The sequence below is a fragment of the Danio aesculapii genome, chromosome 7, assembly GCF_903798145.1.
Source record: "Danio aesculapii chromosome 7, fDanAes4.1, whole genome shotgun sequence".
NCBI lineage: Eukaryota > Metazoa > Chordata > Actinopteri > Cypriniformes > Danionidae > Danio > Danio aesculapii.
The window spans coordinates 73552725-73576529 of record NC_079441.1 but is presented as its reverse complement, the minus strand read 5'-3'; the positions used below and the strand labels follow the sequence as shown (position 1 = coordinate 73576529).

The window sequence follows — 23805 nt, the reverse complement described above, 5'->3', positions numbered from 1 at the left end:
TGGTGTGGTTTTAATTGCACCTGTACTTAATCTTAATACCTCATGTTGTACTTTGTCTAATTTTCTAAGAGATGTCTCTTCTGCTGACCCATATACCACACAACCATAATCTACCGATCTAATCAACCCACAATAAATGGCCTTTAATGCTACCCTATCTGCTCCCCATTCACCACCTACTAGACTCAGTATATACATTATTTTCTTACATTTGTTTAATATATTCTGAATATGGACTGTCCATGTAATTCTCATCAAACCAAATTCATAAACACTTATGTTTAACTCTTTCTAGTTCTTGATTATATAATTTCACTTTAATATCATCTCTTTTTTCCCTTGTAAAATACATTATTTTTGTGTGTCCACTGATAATGTGAAACCCCATTCATATGCCCATTTCTCTGCATTATTTATTATGTTAAGGTTTGCTCATTAAAAGATGCTGGGTTTATTATAAACTTTATTTTATTATTATGTACATTTCACATACATAAATCCAAGTTTGCCAAAAGTAAACCTCACTTCATGGTGCTAGAAAAGGAGATTCAGATGTATATGAAAGTGATTTCCGAGTCTAAAAATAGAAAAGCAAATAAAACAATTAATATATGCTCCTCCTTTAATATTTTTACATTGAAATGTTTGTATATATGCATTTCCTGTAGTAAAAAGTGCATTAATAACTCTTGTTAATAACTAAAATTGGAATATATTTGTATGTTCTTTGATAATCATGTATACCCTCTCCTCTGTGTGTTTTTTTCTTCTGTAATTTATTTTTTACCTCACTTATTTCATTCTTGTTAAGAAATGTAAAGTGATTTTATTGTATAAGAAAACTGTACAAGCTGGTTCTCATTAATAAAAAATAAATAAATAAATAAATAAATAAAACATTTCTCTGCATTATTTCTGCGTCACGTTGGCGTGTGACGCAGATTGTCGATGCGTTTGGTCACGTGGTTCGATATGCGAACACAGCTTTCATATTATAATTATTTACATTGTTAGTATTGTTTAAAACAAATATGTGTGAGTTATAAACACTGTTTATAAATACGCATTTATAAAACTGTGCATTTTTAAAAAGTTCGCAGCAGGTCAGAGGGGGCGGGGCTGGATTCAATGCAGCTCTCAGTTCATAACAAAACGAGGAAAAATCAGGAATTATCATCAACTGCTGAACACGGCGGAAGCTTCTCTCCACAGTTATTACAGGTACTTTTACAGCTTAACTTATATGGTTATTTGAAACTCGTATATCTTCGAAAATACTGGGTTTTTCGTTTAAACGTATACGTTAAGTAGGTTAACCTCAGTATCCAACGCAACAAGTGGGTCAGAGCCAACTGTTTGTGTACAGGTTTAGCTCAAGAGGGTTATTAAACTTAAAAGGAATGCCTCTCATAGATGCTAATATTACTTATTTTTTATTAATTTACTGTTAAATCCAACTGGCATCCGGTTTGTTGTATAATTTAAGACGCGTTTGTTGGACTAAAGCGTTCACCAAGTGACCAGAACACCGGAGAAGCAGAGAGTTGCGTGTATTGTGTGAGGATGAATGTGAATCATCTGTGTTGCGGTCTTTATTGTTCACATGTTAAAGCTTCCAGGTTTGTGTTTGTGTTAGAGCCTCGTGTCAACTTGTTCACTGTATCGTTTTAGCGATTATAAGCTCTCTATTTGACTTTATGTGAGTAAATACAATGGCTAAATATGATATTATGGTTTATATATCGAATCCAGGATGTGTTTTTGTAAGCTGAATATAGTAATCTTCTTTAGCCTGTTTAGAGGTTGTGATTGGCTCAGAATCAACAGCGCTGAGAAACGGAACGCTTATCACGTGACCACACTGATCCTTGAGTTGAGATTCGATAAATAATTGACATTTTTTAGACTCTCTGACGTTGTGACGTTGAGTGGGAATATGTCTAATAATGATTTAGACCCAGCTACCCGCGTCCAGCCCGCTAATTATCGTCTAAACACTCGAGATAATTTACTAAGATTGATATTTGCAGTCATCAGGCCTGATCATGTCAGGTTTAGTAGTTTTGCTTTCACTTTGAGTATTTCTGAAACTAAATATAAAGCATGTTCTGCTGTAGAGACGACACTTCCAGGGTTAGTGTTGTTTATAACTGTATTATTGTCATTTCAAGATATTTTCTGTCATTCTGCTGGAATAATACCTTCGTGTAAAAGTAACATACTAACAGTAAAAGTGTAATATAGCTCTAATTAACATTGTTATATATATATAACAGGACAGTGCAGGACAGAATAAGGATGTTTTGTTTTAGTTAAATCAATTTGACATTTATATATTTTATGATATTGTAATAAATTATATGTATTGGCTTATATTATATTATTTTATGTTAAATGCACTGACTATGCGACATCCCATAGGGTTCAGGAACATAATTTTATATTTTACACTGTAGAGACAGTATATTCTCTCCTTTCCCCCAACCCTCACAGGAAACAATCTGCATTTTTGTTTTCAAAGTCCTTAATTCTGTGTGGTTTGTGAGCCGTTTTCTGCCTGAGGACTAAAAAATATGCCCTCAACGTCAGATTTGACTGCTATTGTTGTACTTGTGGGGATATTTGGCAAGGCAAGTTTGTTTAAATAGCACATTTCATACACTATGGTAATTCAAAGTGCTTTACTTAAACAGGAATAAAATAAACAAAATAAAAGTGCATGAAATAAAAATGACAAAGAATAAAAATGGTTAAAATAGATTAATTGTGTTAAAACAGGTTTTAAAGAAGAAGAAAAAAAGAACTTTAAAAAAAATTGTCCCCACAACTTAACGAATACAAGATCGCATGCATGCACACACACTGTGTATTACATAATCTGATTATAAAAACTTAAGGACTTGTATGCAGGGGCGAATAAGCGAGGTAAGCAGCTGCTTAGGGCCCCAATAAATATCTAGAAATATAAATTATACTTATAAATTCTAACATAATTTGTAAGCTGAAAGTTACAAATACAATTTTATCGTAATTAAATATTATTTAATATACAATCAAATATAGTATCATTATGATGATGTAATGTTTTATAATAATAATAATAATAATACAAAATAAAATACCCTTCATGGAGTCGTCCTTCAGTAAAATTATTTTTATATATATATATATATATATATATATATATATATATATATATATATATATATATATATATATATATATATATATATATATATATATATATATATATAATTTATTTATTTATTTATTTATTTATTTATTATTATTATTAGTTGTAAATTCATTTTAAGAAAACTAATGCTTTAAAATATAGAGATTGCATTAATTTAAAATGTCAGAAAGATTGAGTGATATAAAAAATCTGCAATATAAATGAAATTTAATAAAATAGAAAGGGTGCATTTCAGGACTTGGGGCCCAAAATCACTAAATCCACTCCTGCTTGAATGAGTAATTATAACATTGCAACTGATGCACATTTATACAACACGAACAAACAGGCATGGACCTAAGATGCTAACGGTATGATAACCTTAGACAAAAATACTGTGGATTTCTTTACAACTTATAGACTTGTAGGAAAGGAAAAGAACATTTTTGCGGTTTTAAAACCTTGATAAAACTTGATCCCGGTTATCTTCCCATTTCTACAAACGAACGAGCTTTGTGTTATCTGTCCAGATGGCGTCGTCAACTGGAGACACCAGCGTTCTGGAGGAGGAGCTGACCTGTCCGGTGTGTCTGGATCTGTACCGTGATCCACACCTGCTGCCCTGCGGACACAACTTCTGCCTGCCGTGTTTGCGAAGACTGAAAGGTCGCTCGGACCGCGGCCGGCTGCGTTGTCCCGAGTGCCGGCAGACCCACCGCAGTGCTGCGGCCTGGCAGAAAAACTTCAAGCTAGCCAACATCGCTGACGGTTTCCGGCGCCGCAGCCAACCAGAGCGCAGCGCACAGAGCCGCAGCGAGCCAGAGCACAGCCGCACAGAAGTGCAGTGCGATTACTGTCCAGCAGAGGGCGCTGATGGAGGGAAAGCGGTGAAAACGTGTTTAAAGTGCGAAGTGTCCATGTGTCCGACACACGTACGGCCTCACCTGGAGCTGCCGGCGTTCAGAGAGCATCCGCTGGTGGAGCCACTCGCCGACATGAGCATGAGGAAATGCTCCGATCACGACGAGATGCTCCGATATTACTGCGTAGACGAACGCTTGTTTCTGTGTAACGCCTGCACCATTGAGGGAACACACAGCGGACACACCATCAAAACACTGAAGAACGCCATGAAAGACTTTATGGTGAGTTTGTTCACATTTGTAGACGCGTGTCGTGTTTCCAAACGTTACAAAATCCTCCCAAAAGGATTGAAAGTAGCTAAAGTGATAGAAAAAATTGAATATATATTGTCCATTTTGACCCATTGAGTCAATCGCTGGATTCCCAAAGGAAAAGTTCTACAATTCATCTCTCGCAATGTGTAAGTGTGCTTTTCTCTGCCATTTTTAATATTTATTTATTCATTCATTCATTTTCTTTTCGGCTTAGTCCCTTTATTAATCTGGGGTCGCCACAGCGGAATGAACCGCCAATTTATCCAGCACGTTTTTACGCAGCGGATGCCCTTCCAGCCGCAACCAATCTCTGGGAAACATCCAGAAACTCTGGGAAACTCATTCACACTCATACACTAGGGACAATTTAGCCTACCCAATTCACCTGTACCACATGTCTTTGGACAGTGGGGGAAACCGGAGCACCCGGAGGAAACCCACTCGAATGCAGGAAGAACATGCAAACTCCACACAGAAACTTTATTTATATATTCATTTCTGCGAATCCTCTTGATTGATGTTTTCGGCCATCTAGTGACTCAATAATGCATAAGTTAGTGTATACTCCATTCAACTGTTTTGTTTTCTTCCCGCTTTTGCGTAGGAAGTGGCCCATGCACCTCATTTTGTTTATAAATGAGACTGTCATGTTCTTCTTTTCTCCTCAAGGTTTATCTGGACATTCAGCAGCACAAGACGAGTCGGAAACTCCTGAAGGTGGAGCGCAACAGACAGGAGCAAACGGAGATCGAGAGACACGCAAAGGTGAAATCAGTACTGAAATCATTAGTTACTTTAGTCAGTGGCATTAGCTTATTATTAATATGTTTATTTATTTGTTTTTGTTTATTTATTTTAGTTTGACTGGAATAAAAGCAGTGTTATTAATAAATTTTTTTAACCATTGTGAGGTCAATATTATTAACCTATTTATTTTTCAGTTGTCTACAGAACAAACTGTTTTACAAAATCTCTCCATTAAATCTATATTTATCTATTATATATATATATATATATATATATATATATATATATATATATATATATATATATATATATATATATATATATATATATATATATATATATATACACACACAGAGATGTATATACAGAGATGTGTATAGATAGATAGATATTTAATTTTTATTATTATATATATTTTTTAATGTAAGTGACCCAGCATACCCATATCAGTCTATATCTGTGTGTTGTTCATCCAGACGTGTGTTGTGTTTGTAGGTATATCGGGACGACACAGACCAGCATCTGGAGGCGTTCAGAGAGAGCTCAGTTGCACATCTGGACGGTTTTCTGTCTTCTCTGCGCGAGTGCATGAGCTCGTATGATGTGGAGCAGACTTCAGGAGTCCAGCAGAACCTGAGCCGCATCTCGCAGGACCAGAGCCGGCTGCAGGAGGTGCGATCCGGCTTCCAGAGGCTGCAGCAGCAGAGCGACGCCTTCCAGTTCATCAAGGTAAATGCAGAAAAACACGTTCGGTTTTTTTATTAACATTTTTTTTCTGTTATTATTGTTCATTACTGTGTTTTTTTTTTATTTTTTATTGTGAATTTATTTATTTATTTATATATATATATATATTTATATATTTTTTTATTTTTTTTTTTTTTTATTTTTTATTTTATCCAAGTCATTACATGCATATAAAGTAAACATTTACATTACCAATTAAATTACATTTTAATATATGTGTGAATGAATAAATTAGGAAAAGATGCAATTCATATATTTTATTTTCTCTCTTTTGGCTTTCTCTCTTCTTTTAAGGATTATAATTCATCTATGAAAAGGTAAGGTAGATTCAGTCAAATATGCTTCTTCTTTTTTTATTGAGTATTTATTTTACCCATTGAGTGACACACACACACGTTCAGATTAAAATAAATGTAACTGCTGTTTCTTTCTGTATGTGCGCATGTATGTGTGTCTGTACGTCTATGCATGTATGCATGTGTATGTGTTTGTGTGTGTCTCTCTCTCTCTTTGTGTGGGTATGCATACATGTGCATGCATGTCTATCTGTGTGTGTGTCAGGTACCGCAGACTGCTGAGGAAGCCTCTGTTTTTCCCTGATGAGCCAGCAGTGGACACTGAGCCGCTGTTCGAAACGATGGAGGGAAAGATGGAGGAGTTCATCGCTGAGCTGCGGCAGAGCACCAGCACACTGCTCAACACCGTCTGTGAGTTTATTGTTATTATACAAAATAAATCATGTCCAGCTCTAATGTTTTTGCCTCAATATAGCCATAAACATGGCCTCAAAACTGATCATTTACACTTAAAAAGGTGAAATAAAAACTCTTAAACTCCGCCCACATACTCCATCTCATCTGCATACATTGAGAGTCACACCCACATCTTAATATCCAATCAAAAAGTGGCACACAGAACCAAACTCGCCGTTTTTTTAATGGCTAATTACACTTAAATGTCACTTGGGATGAAGCGATTATAGATTTTGTTTGTACAATTATAGTGAATTCATCACGGCTATGATGATGATTATTCTGCATTCATTAATTTCAAAACACTACAAGTTTAGTAAGTGACATAAAATCTCCTTGTAATTTAAAGTATTATTTATTTGCTGCTCACTAACCAATTAATACAGCAAAAAAAAAACAATAATTTTACACTGAAAATAATGACGAAACAATAAATAAATAGTATTTGTCTAATATAAATACTAATATGTAGCTTAGAATTACATAAATTTTATATAAAAGCCTTTTAAAGGGAACAGATGTAGTCAAAGGCTGCTGAACCTCTGTCTGAAAGGCTCCTTTGATTAAACTATATTACAAAATGGGTTTATTTTGTATTTATTTTTCTTCTAGAGTAGAAGCAGTGCAATTGAAAAAGCTAAAAAAACCAGTAAAGCTTCCTTATTTTCAAGTTAAATAATAAAGTACAAAGAAAATAACTATATTTCAATAATCTGTAATAATATTAATGTTTTTATCCTCAATATAAAAGCCTAATATTATCTTGAATGAATGATGTTATCATCTGCTTTCATACATGATCATTTTAATCATTTGTAATAATTAATCTAACACAACCATGTCCAAACTCGGTCCTGGAGGGCCGGTGTCCTGCACAGTTTAGTTCCAACCCCAATCAGAAACACCTGGGCTAGCTAATCAAGCTGTTAAGCTGCGGTCACACTGGCTTTGTGTGTGCGAAATTCTGTCGTACAGCACTGCGAAAAGGGGCAGGATTAAACTAAATAATTAGACATTTAAAAAAGCCAGCGATTGCTCCATGTTTTAAATCTCTGTCCAGAGAGGTCCTGTTTTGATCCTCGATTGGTCTCACGCAGTCAAGTGATGCGGTTTCGCAGGTCAAGAGTTCACCAAGCTTGAACTTTGCACCGCAAAATATGCAGGACACCGGCCCTCCAGGACCGAGTTTGGACGCCCCTGGTCTAACACATCGTTTGTTTACATTGCACTGGAAGTCATGCACAAGCGCTACAGCGTTAATTCTGACATCATTCATATTTAATTCTCTACCATCGTATTTCATTCAAGTAATTTGTCATGGAATTTAGCTTAGTAATGCATTACCTTTACTTGAGCGTGCAAAGCTGGATGGGGATCCTGCAGGTGCTGAAACAAATTAGATGTGTTTGATCCTTAAGCAGCAACATTTTTATGGCAGGTAAAATGTTTTCAACTTATTGCGCCTGGAAGACGTGCGCACATCGCGTCGTGTGCACGTTGCTCCCAATATGCAAAAGACGTGATATGTGAATGGCCGCTTAAACTCTGCTAGCCTTAGGGGCCGATCACATTGAATCAGTGTTGCCAAGTTAGCAATTTTGTTGCTAGATTTAGCAACTTTTCATACTACCCTAGCAACTTATTTTCAAAAAGCACCTAGCAAGAAACTTAGCAATTTTTAACATTAATTTGGCTACTTTTAGCTATTTTTAAAAAGTGACTGAAAGGCTGCAGGCTTCACTCAGTAGAGTAAATTGCTAGCACAGATAGTTTTTCATAACTGTTAATTTACTGATATTTGTTAACATGTATAATTGTTGGTAATTTTAGGTAGCAAAAAAATCCAGTAGTACTATAATTGTCACTTTCACAAGTTAAAAAGAGTAAATACACAAGCTGTGATTGTTAAAAAACAATGTAAGCGTTCATTATCAGGTAGATTAAAAAAAAAAAAAAAAAAAAAAAATATATATATATATATATATATATATATATATATATATATATATATATATATATATATATATATCTATCTTAAAAAGTTTATTACTTTTACAAATAGTCAACTATATTTTTCATACAAATCTAAATGGACATATTTCAAATAAAGGTTTTGCTGACATGGCCTGTGAATTTGAGGATACATTAGTTATTTTGTATACTACATGAAGATGTAGTTTGTTGATTGTAGTTGTGATCACGCGATGACGTCCTTGCGCAAAGTAATATGTTTATAAGAACCTATTTATTGTGCATCTGGATGTAATGTTTGAATATAATATTTAATTTAAATATAAATGTTTATATTTATAACAAATATTTATTCATATAATTATAATATTTTATTTTATAGAATGCGCCTCAGAGCGTAGAGACATGACGGGCTTATGCTTGTCAGATACTACGTGGTGATGTCACTGGTATGCTAATTAGCGCATGACGTCATCTGTCAACATTTAGCCACTTTTCATTGGAAATAGTTGGCAACTCTGCATCGAACGTGCACCACACTGCGTTTTTGCTGACAACTACTGAATCAGCTACGTAATATGCACGAGTGTTGCTGTTGATATTAATATAATTTTAATATTTAATAAAATTGTGATATTCAAGATTTGTGATGCATACAGCACCGGATAACTCAAAACAGTAACCAGTAGTCTCTCCTTCATCTTCAAAAGTCATTGTAGTCGTCTTGACAACACAAACACTGCAGGCACCTCAACGGAAACCCCGCCTCTGCTTTCATTTGATTGGAGAATGAAAAAGACGCGACTGACGTAACACGTTTTTTTTTCTGCTCGGAGTTGACTTTTTTCTTCAACTGTGAGCACATGACGCGCAACTGCAAAAAATGCGAGGCAAGCAAGCGAGGCATGCAGGGCACATAAGCAGCCTGCAAAACACACGCCGTTAGTAAATCAATCAAAAAATCCTCGGTGTACAAGCTTGGAACTTTAAACTAGCGCAGCAGTTTCATTCCGTGCAACTGAAACACGGCGTTGAGAAGCCTTTACAATTAATTAACCATGACTAGTATAAGTGACGTTAACAGTGAAATCGGGTAATCGTTGCATCCCTAAATGTCACACAATAAATAAAAAGATGTATTACTATAAATTTGGTGGTCCGACTTCTCTAAATATTTAGTATATTGTAGATGCTAGTTATATGCTAATCGATAACATTCCCTGATGCATCTTAAGCAACACGATTGCATTTATACAACATTCTGTGAATGTATGGAAGCACTGAAACATGAGTAAATCCCTATAAAAACGTAGTTATGGAAGAAATTAAGCTTTTCGAAGAAACGAAAACTATTAAAATAATTCTGAAGCGCTTCAAAACACCAATGCTAGCGACACCTGCTGGTCAAACAGTGTAAATGCGACAAACTAAAACCTAAAATGCATTAAAATTGGCTTTTGCAAACACACTCCTAACATTAAATTAAAAGTATAACCTATAAATGCACTTCTCATCTAACATCAGTAAATATTAAAGGTGTAAACATAGTGTTGTTTTCTATTTATTATAATTTTATATCTCAGTCTATGTCGCTCCTGTCTCTGTTCATCTAAAACTCCACATCTATAATCCTCTTAGTCTATGCTGACATTAGCCATTAGAGTGTTTGAGCTGCTGAAAATAATGAACAGACAGCTGCTTCTCACTCAGGGCTGCTGTTTATGCTAATGAGGGAGGGGTAGGCACTAGTGGGCGGGGCTTTCCCCCTCTGATGACATGTACAAATGGAGAATGTCAATCAAAGTGTTTCATTCATCAAGTCTGATTAGATCAAACACAATTAATTCATGTTGAGCATTAGAGGCTGGAGATATTCCCACACTCCCTGTGTTCAAACCCTTTATAAAGGTGATTGAATCAATGATTGATTACATAATGTTCAGATTTATTAAATAACACTTATCAATAAGTCAAATAGTTGACGTATCATTAGCTTTATAAACAAAACAACCCTCATGTCTGCTTTATAAAGGTGAATTTGAGGGTGCGGACGGTGAGGTGGAGGATGAAAATGAGGACGAGGAGAGTTTTGATGAGGATGATGATGATGAAGATGACAGCGAAGAAGAAATGAGGAGTGAAGAAGAAGAGCAAATCCTCACAGCGTCTGATGATGAAGATTACACTCCAGAAGAAGAAGAGGAGGATGATGAAGACTAGAAGAGGAGCATCTCTTTTATAAGACTCTTGAGCAGATATTTTTGATCCGGAGTCGTTTATTCCTGTGTATATTCATTAAGAAGCACTTGTGTTGGATTAATCTTTGGTTTGAACTATTATTTGATGGTATTTATATGATTTTTGATGGTGTTTTTGTGTTTGAGGGAGAATTGAATGCAGGTTTCTGTATTAAAGCTCAGGGTGATGTGTGTTCATATTGATGCTGATTGGAAACAGGTTTGATTTGCACTTTTATTTATATATATATATTATTCTGCTAAATGTTGCTGTGATTGTCATTTAAATAAAATAAATAAAGCTATTGTTTTGTAAGAAAAGCTGATGTATGAAGATCAAGAATATAATAAAGTATTGTTTCGTAATCTGTTTTGTCAATGTCTCACAATAGCATGTACTAATTATTCCCTTTACTGTCCTTCATGTTTGTTTTAATAAAATAAAATCAACTTAAAGAGCTTCAGATTAGAAAGCAGTGATATATAAATGGCATTATTCTCTTCATTTGTGCGTTGCTTTGGATAACACTGAATGTAATTAAAGAAAAATAACAAGTAAACGTTCATATTCACATTTAATTCATGTTTATCTGTATAGTGCTTTTTACAATTATTTAAAAGCAGCTTTACAAGACGTGCACATTACCTTACAATCAAATATGTTAATATATACAGACATCAACCTGCAATTTTATATCACATAGGTGATCTATATCTACATATAAAATAATAAAATGCCTAGTGTAAGACTGATATTCTGATGGATTTAACGCTGGGAGACTCAAAATTAAATTATGCAAACCTGTTATTTACATGTAGAATGCTTATCAATAACCTATGGTCAGATTGGGGAAGTTACTCGGCTTGAAATCGATTTAAAACATCAAAATGAAACTCGTTGTGTGTAGATATATTGGGGGGAAATGCAAATGATTGCAGAGGGTTTCAGTAAAAAGCTAGAATGTTGAATAAAATGTGCACAAAGGCCATTTATTAAGCGTTGCTGCTGTCTTGCTTTACTGCGTTTCAATTACTATGGCTTTATCCATTTAACCTGGAAGAAAGGTTAAAAACGTTACAAACACTACAGTGCCAACAAAGAACTCAGAAGATTTGGAACCATATGAGAGAATGAGTAATAGCCAGCAAATGTTGATAATCATGTTATAGCTACATCTAGTTTATCGTTTTGCTTAATTTATGATCGCCCATACGCACTTGGTTTACCTTCAACATTTTAGTCAGAAACGCCGAAACTCGGTAGAATACATTAAACTAAAATTTATGTTTTACATCGCCGATTTCAGTTAACAGAAGCTCTTCAAACGAATCAATTGTGTGGCTCTTAAAAGAGCCTTTGAGTGTTGGTCTGAAGTCGAAATTTTACTTGGAGCTGGTGTATTTAGTGACGGCCTTGGTACCCTCAGATACGGCGTGTTTGGCCAGCTCCCCGGGCAGCAGCAGCCTCACGGCGGTCTGGATCTCTCTGGAGGTGATGGTGGAGCGCTTGTTGTAATGGGCGAGACGAGAAGCCTCACCGGCGATGCGCTCGAAGATGTCGTTGACGAAAGAGTTCATGATGCCCATGGCCTTGGAGGAGATACCGGTGTCAGGATGAACCTGCTTCAGCACTTTGTACACGTAGATAGCATAACTCTCCTTCCTGGTCCTCTTGCGCTTCTTTCCTCCTTTACCAGCGGTCTTCGTCACGGCTTTCTTGGAGCCCTTCTTGGGCGCAGTCTTGGCGGGTTCAGGCATGATGAAACAGCGTTCGAAATCTCACGAATGAATACAGACACGACGCCGTACGGGGGTTTATATTCACTACTGTATGCTAATAAAGACACACTCTGATTGTGTGATTTCATAAGCCAAACCCACAAACTCACATGTCATTGGGGAATACGTTGCAGAACTAAAGCCAATCGCAGGCGCTTAAATACCAGCTCCGCCCTACGATTCAAATTTTAACGACACCAGCAATACTCGGGTTTCTTTGTTTCGTTTCCCGCTCATTTTAAGCTTAATTTTCAATACTTGGGGAAGTACGTCGAACCTTTTTTTCCCAGGTTCTGCAGGATACAATGACCAGAATTTTGGTTGCCAATCTTAAGCCAATTGTTATGGAGTGTTTTGGTTCGATTTAGAATTTCCCCAACCAGTGCAGAGCCCGGGGGACCAGAGTGAGTGCTCCGTCTTGGCTCCCCTCTGGTCCAAATACGTTGAACCTAATAGACAACATGTTAAAGTCGAGCACAGATGATGTTTGCTTTAGCTAAGTAACTTCTTCAAAGACACAGGTTTGTCAAAGAATTTAATGTTTAGCCATTTTTTTTTTTTTTTGCTTTACCAGAAAACTACAGGTCTGCACTCCAATCCAGATGGTGGCTGTAATGCTCTATAAAGCTGGTTGCCAACCGCCGTAAACTAGCGCACACCAGGTCTTAAAAATGACATTTCAGATCATTAAAAACCGTGAATATTTGAGCAAAAATATATAAAAAAATTCACCGCTTCTTCTATTACTATCTTTGTGAATAAGGTTTAAAATCTTAACAAATAAAGGACTCTTTCTGTGAATTGTTGTGTGGCTCTTAAAAGAGCCGTTGTTGGATTATTTGACTGGTTTATCCACCGAAGCCGTACAGAGTGCGTCCCTGTCGCTTCAGCGCGTACACCACATCCATTGCGGTGACCGTCTTCCTCTTGGCATGCTCGGTGTAGGTGACAGCATCGCGGATCACGTTCTCCAGAAACACCTTCAACACCCCGCGAGTCTCCTCGTAGATCAGCCCAGAGATACGCTTCACACCACCACGACGAGCCAGACGGCGAATGGCGGGTTTGGTGATTCCCTGAATGTTATCGCGAAGAACTTTACGGTGACGCTTTGCGCCTCCTTTACCTAGTCCCTTTCCGCCTTTGCCTCTTCCAGACATGATGATTGATATAAGTTTCTTACTGGTTGACCAGATTGAAAGAATAACATAACCTTGCCGAATGAGACTCTTTACATCTGCCTACAGGACCTAACTGAAACCAGCCCTGCAGCACACAGGCCACGCCCCTCGCCTAAAAATGGCCGCAGAACAATGAGATGAAACCCAAAGACTGGTCCAACAAACAGAAACATCTGATATTTACAAGATTAAATTGACAAAAATGGATTGTAAAATGATATACATCAGGCAGTGGAATATCTACAATATCACCACAGTAAATCTAAAGCAGTAAATCGCGCTATCGCGTGTTTTCATGCATGTTTTTATCCAACAGCTCTGCATACTGTATCTTCATCAAACAACTGAATATCTTCCGTTTACATCAACACTTCACTGTGAATGTTCTGCATCTGACAGCAATTAAAACAAGAAACTACAAAAAATATATTCAGAGTTACTTCAGGTACATTTTTATTAGATCATAAAATATAGTCATTTTATGAGGAAGAGTGTGATCAGAACATCATTTTTATGAGGGTTTCATTCACTGCACAATATCTATAAATGCATTTTTGACAACAGTAATCAATTACATGACAATTTTATGAAAAGTTAAATGATTGCTCGATGTTTTTATTAATGTTTTGCAGATTTAATTAATGTCTAAATATTTTTCAGCACATGTAGTAGAGTTAAAGATACGTTATCAAATATTGCAACAAAGGAGATGCTTTATATCAAATTATGATACAAATGACAAATGTCTGAAAATGGCAGTGAAGTTAGAAACGGGCCTTCTCTCATCTTAAGGAAATAGGAAGAAAGTAATTTCCCCCGAGATTATAATGTAAAAGAATCGTAAATCGTGCAACACCAGAGAGAACTCATGGTGCTACTACTTGCATAACATTTTTTTGATATTTATATGCGATTTTCCTTTTTAAGTATCATTTATATTTACCTATTTAAAAAAAAGCTTATAAATTATATAAAAATGAATTGGCTGACGTCATAATGGGCCCTTTCGTACACAGATGGTTTTTATTATATATACGGATTTGATCTTTTAAGTTACACTGAGGTGGCTCTGAAAAGAGCCTTTGGGGTTTGATTTATGTCAGGCCAGCTGTGATTTAAGCGCGCTCTCCGCGGATGCGGCGGGCCAGCTGGATGTCCTTGGGCATGATGGTGACCCTCTTGGCGTGGATGGCGCACAGGTTTGTGTCCTCGAACAGACCGACCAGATAAGCCTCGCTGGACTCCTGCAGGGCCATGACGGCAGAGCTCTGGAAGCGCAGGTCAGTCTTGAAGTCCTGGGCGATTTCTCGCACCAGACGCTGGAAAGGCAGCTTGCGGATCAGCAGCTCGGTGGACTTCTGATAACGGCGGATCTCTCTAAGAGCCACAGTACCGGGCCTGTAACGGTGAGGCTTCTTCACTCCACCTGTGGCTGGGGCGCTCTTGCGGGCAGCTTTGGTGGCGAGCTGCTTCCTGGGGGCTTTGCCTCCTGTGGATTTACGGGCGGTCTGCTTGGTTCTTGCCATTGCTGCAGGTCTGAGTCTGCTCAGAAATGTCTAAGCTGAAAAATACCACACGGTGTGACCGGCCGCTTTTATAGCATTTCACGGCTTCGAGTCCCTGCCGTTGAGGCGCAGCGGCTTGTGATTGGCTTGTCTATGGTTGCTGGCCAATCACAGCGCGCCTCCAGTGTTCAAACTAACGGAAGCAGGAGACCGACTTTGTTTCCCGCCCAAAATGCTTTATTATATGTATGTTTAACGGACTAACAAAGGCTTTACTCTTGCAAAATAAATCTATAATGAATTAAAAAAAAAAAAATAAGAGGTAAAAACGTAGTTTAACTGTATTATATAAAGCAACAGATGGTATTTCAAAGATTAATCAAGGAATCCACTCATCTTTATCAATTTTATAATCTACTGCAACATTTCACAGTTTGGAACATTACAGAAGATCAAGAGAGCAGGGGTATAATACAGCTTTAGTTAAATAAAAATGATTGTTCCGTTTAGTATAAATGTCAATGTTAAAGTTGTATAAATCAGCACAATGCAAAATGTCACCGCAGAAAAGCCTCAAGAAAGAGCAAATATTTACTATACTTTAAAATGGAGGTTAATCATGTTAAAACTATTGGTTTATAGAGATAGTTAAACGTCCTGGAGCTAAACTGCATACTGTTGTATTACTGATCATCACACTGTTGCTGTAATTATAAACACAAGTTATTCTAAACAACGTTAGAACAGACGGTTTACACCGCGATTAGGCGGTTTTCTTTGTTTACGTTTATCGAAGTACATCAAGACTTAAGAATAGGCAAGAATAATCAGCTCTTAAAGGCCTGGATGTGCTAAAGGTTTCTGAAAGCACTTTGTGAAAATCTAAGAGGCAACAGGTCATACAAGTAGACTACACCCTTATGATAAAGGATATACTCGAGCTAAATTATGTTAAAGTTGTGTTAAGAAAATCAGCTCTTTCTCAGACAGAGTGGGTGGCTCTTAAAAGAGCCTTTGGGTTTTAGAGTAGATTTCTGGGGCGCTTATTTGCCTTTGGCAGCTTTCTCGGTCTTCTTAGGCAGCAGCACCGCCTGGATGTTGGGCAGCACACCGCCCTGTGCGATAGTCACTCCGCCAAGCAGTTTGTTCAGCTCCTCATCGTTACGCACTGCCAACTGCAGATGACGGGGAATGATACGGGTCTTCTTGTTGTCCCGAGCGGCGTTTCCAGCCAACTCCAGGATCTCAGCAGTTAGATACTCAAGCACAGCTGCCAGATACACCGGAGCACCGGCACCGACGCGCTCAGCATAGTTGCCTTTGCGGAGCAGCCTGTGGACACGGCCGACGGGGAACTGCAGTCCAGCCCTGGAAGAGCGAGTCTTGGCCTTAGCTCTAGCTTTGCCTCCTGTTTTGCCTCTACCGCTCATTGTCGCTTCAGTCAATTAATTAACACCGAGATAATATGAATGAGTTTTCACGTGATCGCTCGCAGTATTTAAAGGACAGTGCCGGGCGATTATTGGTCGGAGTCTAGTAAGATTTCAAGCCAATCATCGAACGCCCGTCATCAGACCACACCCTTTTGGCGGGATCGATTAGAACGCAGCTTTGTTGTGACCCTTCCGGCAGAACACTGGCGTATATTATTGTTTATTACTGTATAATTCTGTATTAGTTGTTAATAATAATAATAAAAAAGACCTTCCAGCAGGACACCTTTAAAATCTAATTTTATATTGTAGATATTATTAAAAATATGCCATGACTGCACAAGACAAAAGAAAAATATATGCATAGTCAAATTAAAACTAAAATGTGGCAAAATAAAATCTCAAAGAACTTATATAAATAAGCGACTAAATGAGTAAAAAAGTAGATTTATGATGTCATGGAGTCTTGAGTGCAACAATTTTAAGAGATTGCTGTTTAAATTGAAACTTAATTTTAATTATCCATGGATTTTAAATAGTTACGTATGAAGTAATAAAGAAGCACTGCAGTTGTACTATTATATACACATTTTAAATAATAATTCTGTCTGGTGTATTTGACAGACAAGCTACATTTTTTATTTAAATTTTAGTATATAAATAAGTATGTAAATAATGTATCTGTTACGGTGTTACATTAAGATTGATAATGTAATGTATATGCTCTTTCTTCAGAATTAGTGGGTGGCTCTTAAAAGAGCCGTTGAGGAACAAACAGCTGAAGATGTCGTTTACTTCTTCTTGGGCGCTGCCTTTTTAGGCTTGGCCGCTTTAGGCTTCGCCGTCTTGGGCTTAGCCACCTTGGCCTTCTTAGGGCTCTTAGCTGCCTTCTTGGGGGCCGCGGGCTTCTTGGCCTTCTTGGGGCTCTTGGTCGCCTTCTTGGCGGCAGCTGCGGGTTTCTTAGCCTTCTTGGGTGACTTTTTAGCGGCGGGCTTCTTTACAGCAGCGCTCTTGGGCTTTTTGGCGGCGGCGGGTTTCTTGGCTTTGGGAGCCGCTTTCTTGGCTGGCTTCTTCTTGGGCTCAGCTTGTTGCTTGTTAAGCTTGAAGGAGCCGGAGGCACCGGTCCCCTTAACCTGCTTCAGGACGCCTTTGGTCACCATATTCTTGATGGCGAGCTTGACGCGGGAGTTGTTCTTCTCCACGTCGTAGCCACTGGCGGCAAGAGCCTTCTTCATGGCGGCGAGGGACATACCGCTCCTCTCCTTAGACGCGGACACTGCTTTAACGATCAGTTCGCCAACGCCTGGTCCGGCCTTCTTGGCTTTAGCAGCCGACTTCTTCTTGGGCGCTTTAGCTGGCGCAGCTGGAGCTGGGGCGGTTTCTGCCATTTTTCTCTTTGCACACTCTTCCAGAGTTAAGAAATGAGGGGCGTCTGTTCTGTGCTGCGCTCTTCAATAGCACATGAGAACCTTATAGACTCAACTTCTCCATCTCGGCGTTCAGCGCCGCCATGAGCTCCTCAAGCTTGTGTTTTCTTCTCTCACATTTTCGGCTAAATTGAAGCGGTAGAGTAGTTTGACGCATTTTAATCACAGCGAACACCAAGCAGAGGTTGTGGGCTTTTAGTTGAGACTGAAATACGCGAATAAGAAATGTTAATTTTGTTTAAATCACATCGAATTCATGAGGAACATCAGCTATGAGGAAAGGCCGTGTGTACATTTGTTACCTTGTTTAAGTGAAAAGGTTGAATAAAAACTTTAGTCGTCTATTGTGTTTTGATCTAAAAGAGGAAAAGCATCTGTGGTGAAAGCCGCATCACCGAGGGCCGTGTGGTGGGCTCCACAGAGCCGCTGCTGTGGGCAGATTGAAACACACGCACCCCGTCCGGAGGATCCTTGTCCGCTTGACACTCTTTGTGTTTAGGCCCTTTTAAGGTGTTTATCATACCTTACATCATTTACCACCTCACTCAGTTTAATTGTGTTAAATACTGATTTAATCTCAATTACACTATTTTTTTTAAGCTATATCATTTACAGCGTATGTGTGATGTACAGCACTAGGCCATGCCAAACAACAGAACAGGCTGAACGGGTGTCAGTGGTAGTAGTGGAAGGTTCAAATGGCCTACTGTGGTTTATTGTACACATTTTGGAAGTGTTTGTGTTCATTCAAACGTTAAAACCAATTCAATAACAGTGAAACACAACAATTTGGGAAATTGATTAAGCTTCCTGATTTGAAAAGGACAGCAGTGTGCTTAAATGATTACACAAATACTCCTGCATGTGAGTATGAATATACAAATGACTAAAAATTATGCCTTACTACAGTGAGGGCATTTTTGACAATTCTGAACACATATTATTCACAGCTTGAATCAAAACAGAAACAGTCCAGAAAAAACTGTTCAGTCAAAATGACCTGACCTTTGGGAGTGAATAGGATGTGCATAATGCAGGTCCTTTACATTAATAAATATGTTTTAAGAATGTTTTTAATAGTAAACCGTTTTGCTTTTTGATTTCTGAGATCTTTTATTTGTCATTCATCTGTTTTGTTACACTTGATTGATAACAATAATGTCCTACAACAATGTGATGTTAGCAAAGCCTTTACTCTCTGTTTTAAATGATGAAATAAAAAAATTTCTTGTGTCAAGACTGGATTACTGTTTTGGGTACAAAACCCTCATTCAATGGTTAAAAAAACTGCAAAAACTTTGGAAATAATTGTCAATGCATGCTGTAATGAATAGACTATTACTGCAGATATTAAACTTATATATTCCTGGTGTTTGTGTGAACATAACTGTGTAACAGCCACTCTAAGACCAAATTGTATGATCATAAAGGCACAATAAAACTTGAGGTCACTTTATTTTAAGGTACAATTCTCACTATTAACAAAGCATAAAGGTTTTAATTTATTAAACTACTAACTTATTGCTGATTAAAAGGCTGCTGAATAAGGTAGTGTTTTGATGACCTGGAAAACTAAAATCAACACAAGGTAGTGTTTTCTAGGACGGAGCGCCCAAAATGGCTCGCGTGGGTCAGATGGAGACCAGGAGTCAGACATTTAATCAGTTAAAGTAAGTTTATTGAAGATAGTTTGCCATTCCATCAGGAGGAGCCAGTACTCAGAGTTTGTGGGCAGCTCTGCTTACAATCCAAAATTAACAATTACACTAACATAATGTGCAATGTTTCAGTCAGAACAATCTTCAGAGATTAATTATGGCATGCAAACAAAGGTCAGACCGGAACACACATGCACACACAATGTCTTGCTCTTTAGCAAGCATTTTATCAGAATGAGCAGAGAACCACCAGTGTTATTTATCCCATTTTAGATATTAGATTTTAGAGAATTGCGTACTTATGGATTGAACACGGACACACAAATATAACATATGTTATGCTAGTTTGTTAATTGTAACGTTGTCCCGCTTGTTAGTTTCACTAACATCCGTACTGTAATTATATCACACAGGAAGCTCTTTAAGTGAGTGAGATGTGTGGCTCTTAAAAGAGCCTTTGTGTGTTGGTCTCCGTCAGAGCTCTACTTGGAACTGGTGTATTTGGTGACGGCCTTGGTGCCCTCAGACACGGCGTGTTTGGCCAGCTCTCCGGGCAGCAGCAGTCTCACTGCGGTCTGGATCTCTCTGGAGGTGATGGTGGAGCGCTTGTTGTAATGGGCGAGACGAGAAGCCTCACCGGCGATGCGCTCGAAGATGTCGTTGACGAACGAGTTCATGATGCCCATGGCCTTGGAGGAGATACCGGTGTCGGGGTGAACCTGCTTCAGCACTTTGTACACGTAGATAGCGTAGCTCTCCTTTCTGGTCCTCTTGCGCTTCTTTCCACCTTTACCGGCGGTCTTCGTCACGGCTTTCTTAGAGCCCTTCTTGGGCGCAGCTTTGGCGGGTTCAGGCATGATGAGACAAATTGTTTGCAATCAAATAATTGAATGAATAGTCGACGCTGTACAGAGGTTTATATTTACAAATGTATGCTAATTTAGAGATGCAGTGGAAACCTATGGATTGTGTGATTTCATAAGCCGAACTCACATTTCATTGGGGAAGTCAAGACATCACCAGCGAAAGAGGGCCAATCACGTGGCGTTTAAATATTGCCCCGCCCACCACTCGTTTATCATGTCGCGCACCGTGCCAATCAAAACGCTTTCCTCCCTATAGAGCTTGATGTTGTTTTCGGTTTAAAATCATATCCTTTCATAAAAATATGCAGTGAACACATGCATGTTTACGTTTCAACATTTTTAGATGTACGTATGAATCATACGATAGACTTGGTCTACTTCAAAATTTGTACTACTATTTATATTTTCTTCTATCGGTGTCAAAATTCACTAATTAGTCTAAACAATTATTACACTTGATAACTGGATACGAATACTAGTAACGAAATCCCTTATTAAATTGCAAAAACTTCAACATAAACCACTTCAGGACTAATATGTTAGGCAGTTTATCACGAACTCCGTTAACGTGAAAAAAAAAGAGAAAAAACTATCAATTGTTTAAACTTGAAATGCCCGTTTGATGCAGTGGTGGTGGCTCTGAAAAGAGCCTTTGGGGGTTGATTTGTGTCAGGCCAGCTGTGATTTAAGCACGCTCTCCGCGGATGCGGCGGGCCAGCTGGATGTCCTTGGGCATGATGGTGACCCTCTTGGCGTGGATGGCGCACAGGTTTGTGTCCTCGAACAGACCGACCAGATAAGCCTCGCTGGACTCCTGCAGAGCCATGACGGCAGAGCTCTGGAAGCGCAGGTCAGTCTTGAAGTCCTGAGCGATTTCTCGCACCAGACGCTGGAAAGGCAGCTTGCGGATTAGCAGCTCGGTGGACTTCTGGTAGCGGCGGATCTCTCTGAGAGCCACGGTACCGGGCCTGTAACGGTGAGGCTTCTTCACTCCTCCGGTGGCCGGGGCGCTCTTGCGGGCAGCTTTAGTGGCGAGCTGCTTCCTGGGGGCTTTACCCCCGGTGGATTTACGAGCGGTCTGCTTGGTTCTAGCCATTATTAGTTTGCTACGCACGGACAGATAATACCGTCTCTGTTCAACTACAGCTTCTTTTAAACCCACCTAGAACGCGCGCCCCCATGTACAGAGGGAACCGTGGCTCGTGATTGGATAGTGGGGGCCGTCTAAGCACTGCAACTGGCCAATCACATACATCTCACGCTTTCAACCGTTTGTGTTTCGCGCCCAAAAGAAGTCGCATTGTTCTCTGCTGAACCGCTTCCTTTTGGAGGCTAATCGTAATCAAATCAAGAGATGATCATTTCCCATGTGAACTACCAGAAACTATAGTTTACAAACGGTAAAACACAGCCAGACAAGAACAACTACCAAAAACAGAAACCCATCAAATAGATTGTGTTGTAGCTATACCCTTGCGCTTAGTAACTTTCAAACATTTGAGGTGAAGTGTGTAGCACATTTGTAACACAGACCAAGCAGAAATTAATTACCCATCATTTATTATTATCATCTGAAACCCCTAGTTAACAATCATAACTGACTTTGGTTGTACTGTTGTTCACATAAAAGGGTCATGACCCCCCCCCCCCCCCCCCCTTCCTCTTTCAATTAAAGCCTGTGCTTTAGTTATTCATGTAAACACTAATAAATCTTGAGATTATATTGAAACATTGACTTCAAATGAGGAGAGTTGAGATTTCCAGAGCCACTTGCACTATTTTTGATCAATTTTGAAATGCTCAATAACATGGTAAATAAAATAATTACAATAATTTACAATACGGGCTGCAATGTGTTGTCTTTATCTGTTTTTTGCATGTTCTTTTATGTGCCTGGGGTTTTTCTTTATCAAAACTCTGACATTTTTTTAAAGTATGTATAAACAATTGTCAGCTAATTCACTTGTTTTCACTTCCAAGATGGATGTGTTGCCAAGACATGTGTTTGTCATAAAAACTCCATATGTCCATGTAGTGTATTTTTCTTAAAAAAAAAAAAAAAAAAAAAAAAGAAAGAAAATGACAAAAACATTTTTAATTTTGAAGGCAACTTACATTATTATTTTTTTATTTCTTAAAGTGAGTAAAACATTTGATTATAGCATGAATAAATAACAGGAATGAGTTTCCTTATGTGCTCAAGAGCCCTTAAAAGGTGTAGTTTGATTTTGTAATGTATTCCTGCGATTTTGACCATATGATTATTTCCTCATTTGTTTACGACATTACAGGAGTTTCACATTTTCCAAAACCCATTTTAAATGTTTCACTGAGATCATATGTAATTTTAAGATTATATTGCACAATAAACTCATGTGGTGTTTCTGTAAAGGGAAATAGTGATGAACGCCATAAAGTAAGCTTGATCTGAAAAGAAGACATACAAATTGGCTATTTATACAAAAACATCAAAACTGTCTTCTCTGTACTTCTTAATAAGAAAAAAATGTGTTTAGATTGATGTGAATGCACACTAATATTCAGATTTTAAAATCCACTATACCAGAGGACATAATATATGAAACATTTCCAGTTAGATCAATGTGCAGAACACGGCACTTTATAATAAAACGTGTTCAAGATGTAATTTGCATGCATATTTGTACACAAAAAAAAATCCTGTGGACACACATGGCATCCAGAGTGGCTTAAACTTGCTTGTGCAATCCAGTACTTGTCAAATACTGTAACAATAAAGATTTAACACTTCTACCCGAATATAATACATTTTTAATTAAAAACTGCACTTCTTTAATCTTCAAATCTTCCTTTAGCTCTTCTTTCAATAGTATATTTCCTACAGTGCATTATAATATGTTCAACTGTTTCACTATGTATCACAGAGCCCCGTTGGATGTTTGCTAATTAAATACTTTGTACTAGTCAACCTTAAGTGACCCAGTCGTAACCTTGTAATTATGTTCTCCTCAATTCTGCTCTTATCTGTTTCTCTACCCTTACCTACTGTCGACTGGATTTGGTAAAAGTGCCTACCTTTAGTTTCAGTGTCGCAGTACTGCTGCCACACTTCCATGTTCTTTTTGATGACTGATTTAATTTCTAACCTCCTAAGGGGAATCTGGATACCC

At 38.0% G+C, this 23805-nt stretch overlaps 6 protein-coding genes across 6 annotated transcripts; 1 reads left to right on the top strand and 5 right to left on the bottom strand.

The window, feature by feature from the left end:
• Positions 1–1140: 1140 nt before the first annotated feature.
• On the top strand, positions 1141–11158 carry zgc:92594 (uncharacterized protein LOC436996 homolog). Its single transcript, XM_056462497.1, has 7 exons — positions 1141–1221; positions 3706–4320; positions 5023–5118; positions 5596–5829; positions 6142–6164; positions 6409–6554; positions 10603–11158. The coding sequence occupies exons 2-7, from the start codon at positions 3706–3708 to the stop codon at positions 10788–10790; spliced, it is 1302 nt and encodes a 433-aa protein (XP_056318472.1). The 5' UTR covers positions 1141–1221; the 3' UTR covers positions 10791–11158.
• Positions 11159–11450: 292 nt separating this feature from the next.
• Positions 11451–12607, bottom strand: LOC130232555 (histone H2B 1/2-like). The gene has a single exon (XM_056462508.1). The coding sequence runs from the start codon at positions 12563–12565 to the stop codon at positions 12191–12193; it is 375 nt and encodes a 124-aa protein (XP_056318483.1). The 5' UTR covers positions 12566–12607; the 3' UTR covers positions 11451–12190.
• Positions 12608–13421: 814 nt separating this feature from the next.
• On the bottom strand, positions 13422–13752 carry LOC130232562 (histone H4). Its single transcript, XM_056462516.1, has one exon. It carries the CDS (start codon positions 13744–13746, stop codon positions 13435–13437), a length of 312 nt encoding a protein of 103 aa, XP_056318491.1. The 5' UTR covers positions 13747–13752; the 3' UTR covers positions 13422–13434.
• Positions 13753–16107: 2355 nt separating this feature from the next.
• On the bottom strand, positions 16108–16883 carry LOC130232552 (histone H2A). Its single transcript, XM_056462505.1, has one exon. The coding sequence runs from the start codon at positions 16700–16702 to the stop codon at positions 16316–16318; it is 387 nt and encodes a 128-aa protein (XP_056318480.1). The 5' UTR covers positions 16703–16883; the 3' UTR covers positions 16108–16315.
• Positions 16884–17399: 516 nt separating this feature from the next.
• On the bottom strand, positions 17400–18099 carry LOC130232549 (histone H1-like). Its single transcript, XM_056462501.1, has one exon. It carries the CDS (start codon positions 18091–18093, stop codon positions 17497–17499), a length of 597 nt encoding a protein of 198 aa, XP_056318476.1. The 5' UTR covers positions 18094–18099; the 3' UTR covers positions 17400–17496.
• Positions 18100–19802: 1703 nt separating this feature from the next.
• LOC130232557 (histone H2B 1/2) lies at positions 19803–20685 on the bottom strand. The gene has a single exon (XM_056462510.1). It carries the CDS (start codon positions 20645–20647, stop codon positions 20273–20275), a length of 375 nt encoding a protein of 124 aa, XP_056318485.1. The 5' UTR covers positions 20648–20685; the 3' UTR covers positions 19803–20272.
• Positions 20686–23805: the final 3120 nt, after the last annotated feature.